Source organism: Montipora capricornis, chromosome 8 (assembly GCF_036669925.1).
Source record: "Montipora capricornis isolate CH-2021 chromosome 8, ASM3666992v2, whole genome shotgun sequence".
NCBI classification, from domain to species: Eukaryota; Metazoa; Cnidaria; class Anthozoa; order Scleractinia; family Acroporidae; genus Montipora; species Montipora capricornis.
Window position 1 is genome coordinate 34,738,899 of NC_090890.1, and position 2,500 is coordinate 34,741,398.

The following is a 2,500-nucleotide window of genomic DNA, read 5'->3' on the forward strand; positions in this document are numbered from 1 at the left end:
ATAGCAATGATAAACAGTATTTAAGTCTAGGCACCCATTGTTTTTAAAACGGCTAGCTTTCAATAACTGTGATTTAGGGTTAGTCTGAGGTCTGCAGTCTGCAAGTGTCAAACACCAGCTTTAACATGATGGCAGGGAAGAAACCCAGCTCATGCCAGGTCGAAGATGACATGCATTCTTGCCATTCTGCTAAACCAACTGCTTCCCTTCGACTGTAACATTGCCATTTTTTTCCATGTTTTTCTTGGACTGACCATCAGTTTGCCATAAATTTAATCTTTGATTTACAAACATGAGTTTATTAACTCTTTTTTTTCTTATAAGGGATGGGATGATGTGAGTTTTCATGGATCCAAGCAAATTCCAACAACTAATATTGATAAGCTGGCAAATGGTGGTGTCATTTTGAACAACTACTATGTGTCACCAATCTGTTCACCCAGTCGCAGTGCAATAATGACTGGGAAATACCCAATACACACAGGTAACTGAACTTATTTTTCTTCAAAGTCAGCATTCTGGTTGCATTAGCATTATACTTTTGTTTTCCTTTTCTTTTTCAGGCATGCAACACAGTGTACTCATGGCTGGACAACCTTTCGGCTTAGGTCTGGATGAGAAATTGCTTCCTCAGTACCTCAAGGAACTGGGCTATGCCACCCATGCGGTTGGCAAGGTAATCTTCCTTCAAATCATCTAATTGAGCCCATCAAGACTGTCAAAAGTAATTGTTAAATTCATACTCTACTTTTTCGTATTAGGCAGCTTCTGCACTGCACTGTTTATTAGCAAATACCATTATTATTACGTTTTCCTTATTTTCCATCTCTTACATGTACGGGACCGCTCAAAGTAAGTTGAAGGTCACTTGCGAGTAACGAAACTTGACTCGAGGCTCGATTCTCGATCCTCGAAAATTTCGAAAAATCGAGTCGCGACTCGCGAGTTGAGTCTTCCAAGTTTCGAGTCGAGAAAAATAATGAGCTTGTTGTTTGACTGATCTCTCGAAAAATAAATTGGCCGAGCAAAGCGCACTTGTCTTTTGTACATGCGTGGAAAAGGCGAGTCGGATATCAAGTGCGAGTAGCTCTGTTTGACGAAATATGCACACAGTCTGCCGTTCCTTTCCCCAAAGGATCAATGAATAATCTGTTCCGATAATTCGCAAAACGGCTGTTCTTCACAATCAACTCGAACATCCACTCGTTTAGAGGGTTAAGTACAATGTACAGTAAGATTGGCTGTGCTTACTTTTCAAACACAGCCATCTACTGCTTATCTTCTTATAGCGTTTTCCAATTGTTTCTGTCTGCCTTTGTTTTTCCGCCCTTCTTTTTCTTTCTTTACCTACCCTCCTTCCCTTTCATCACTTTTCGTTTACCTCTTCCCACACCCATGCATCCATTTGTTCTCCCTTTATTTACTTTCTTTTGTCCGCACCCTGCCTCGTCTTATCCACGCATTTTTCGATATCTTTCTTTCCTTTCTGTCTTCTCTTTCCATATTTATTCCTTTTTCGTTGATACCTTTTATTCGCAACTCTTCAATTTAAAGAAACGTTTTTATTGCAGTGGCATCTTGGATTCTACAAATACGCCTACACACCGACCAAGCGGGGGTTTGACTCATTCTTCGGTTATTGGCTTGGAGCTGGCGACTACTGGGACCACTCAGAGCAAGAGCCTGATGGCTGGGGATTGGACCTAAGAAATGGCACGCAGGTAAAATCCAAACCCAAGGAGACAATTATTGATCAGTCGGTCAGTGTCATTGGCTAACCTTTCGAATGACACGAGTCTCTTACATCTCATCGGCAGAGCATCCCAACTACCAGTCAGAAGGTTGACGGTAGTTTTTAGGATCCATCTGTAGCCCTACACGTTTCGACATTTTCCTTTTGTTTCCATCCTTCGTCAATAGAGTGAGATATTTATCTTCATTGCCCCTCTTGAGCACCAACTACTCGGTGACCTCAAGGTAAGGAGGCTTGATCCAGTTTAGAGCAATGAACTATGGTCAAAAAGAAGGCGGCGAGGTACTTTGGTGTATTTTAGTCAGGAGGTCTAAACTGCGATCTCAAAGCGAAATCGTGGCCCAAAGTCAAAAGCTGTCCGCACAGTTATCCACTTGAAAATGAGATGAAACGAACGATTACGATATTTCCGAGTTCATGTCTGCCTCCTCTTCAAAGCGAGTCCTAAGTGCGAAGTTTTTGTCATGGTAACTGGAATTAGTTCTGCTTTATATATGAATGAAACTTAGTTGAAATCATAAGAAAAACTTCGCACTTAGACTCGCTTTGAATAGGAGGCAGACATGAACTCGGAAATGGCCTATTGCGACTGTCGCACTGTTCATGTCCACTTCAAAGTTCTGACTGAAGAGTGGATAGTCTTTCTTATTCTTGCCCCCTCTCTTTTCTAGCCAGTTTATAATCAATGGGGAAACTATCGAACTCACCTTTTCACGGAGCAGGCATTAAATGTTATCAATTCACACA

The 2,500-nt window shown here is 41.5% G+C and overlaps 1 protein-coding gene across 1 annotated transcript in view; it reads left to right on the plus strand.

The window, feature by feature from the left end:
* The window catches only part of LOC138014521 (arylsulfatase B-like), an 11,047-nt gene that overhangs the window by 1,904 nt on the left and 6,643 nt on the right, over positions 1–2,500 (plus strand). The window contains exons 3-6 of the mRNA XM_068861611.1: positions 325–484; positions 564–676; positions 1,572–1,721; positions 2,425–2,500. The exon at positions 2,425–2,500 is cut by the window's right edge and continues 176 nt beyond it. Of these exons, the coding sequence (XP_068717712.1) occupies positions 325–484; positions 564–676; positions 1,572–1,721; positions 2,425–2,500 (499 nt within the window). The remainder of the gene's footprint in view (positions 1–324; positions 485–563; positions 677–1,571; positions 1,722–2,424) is intronic.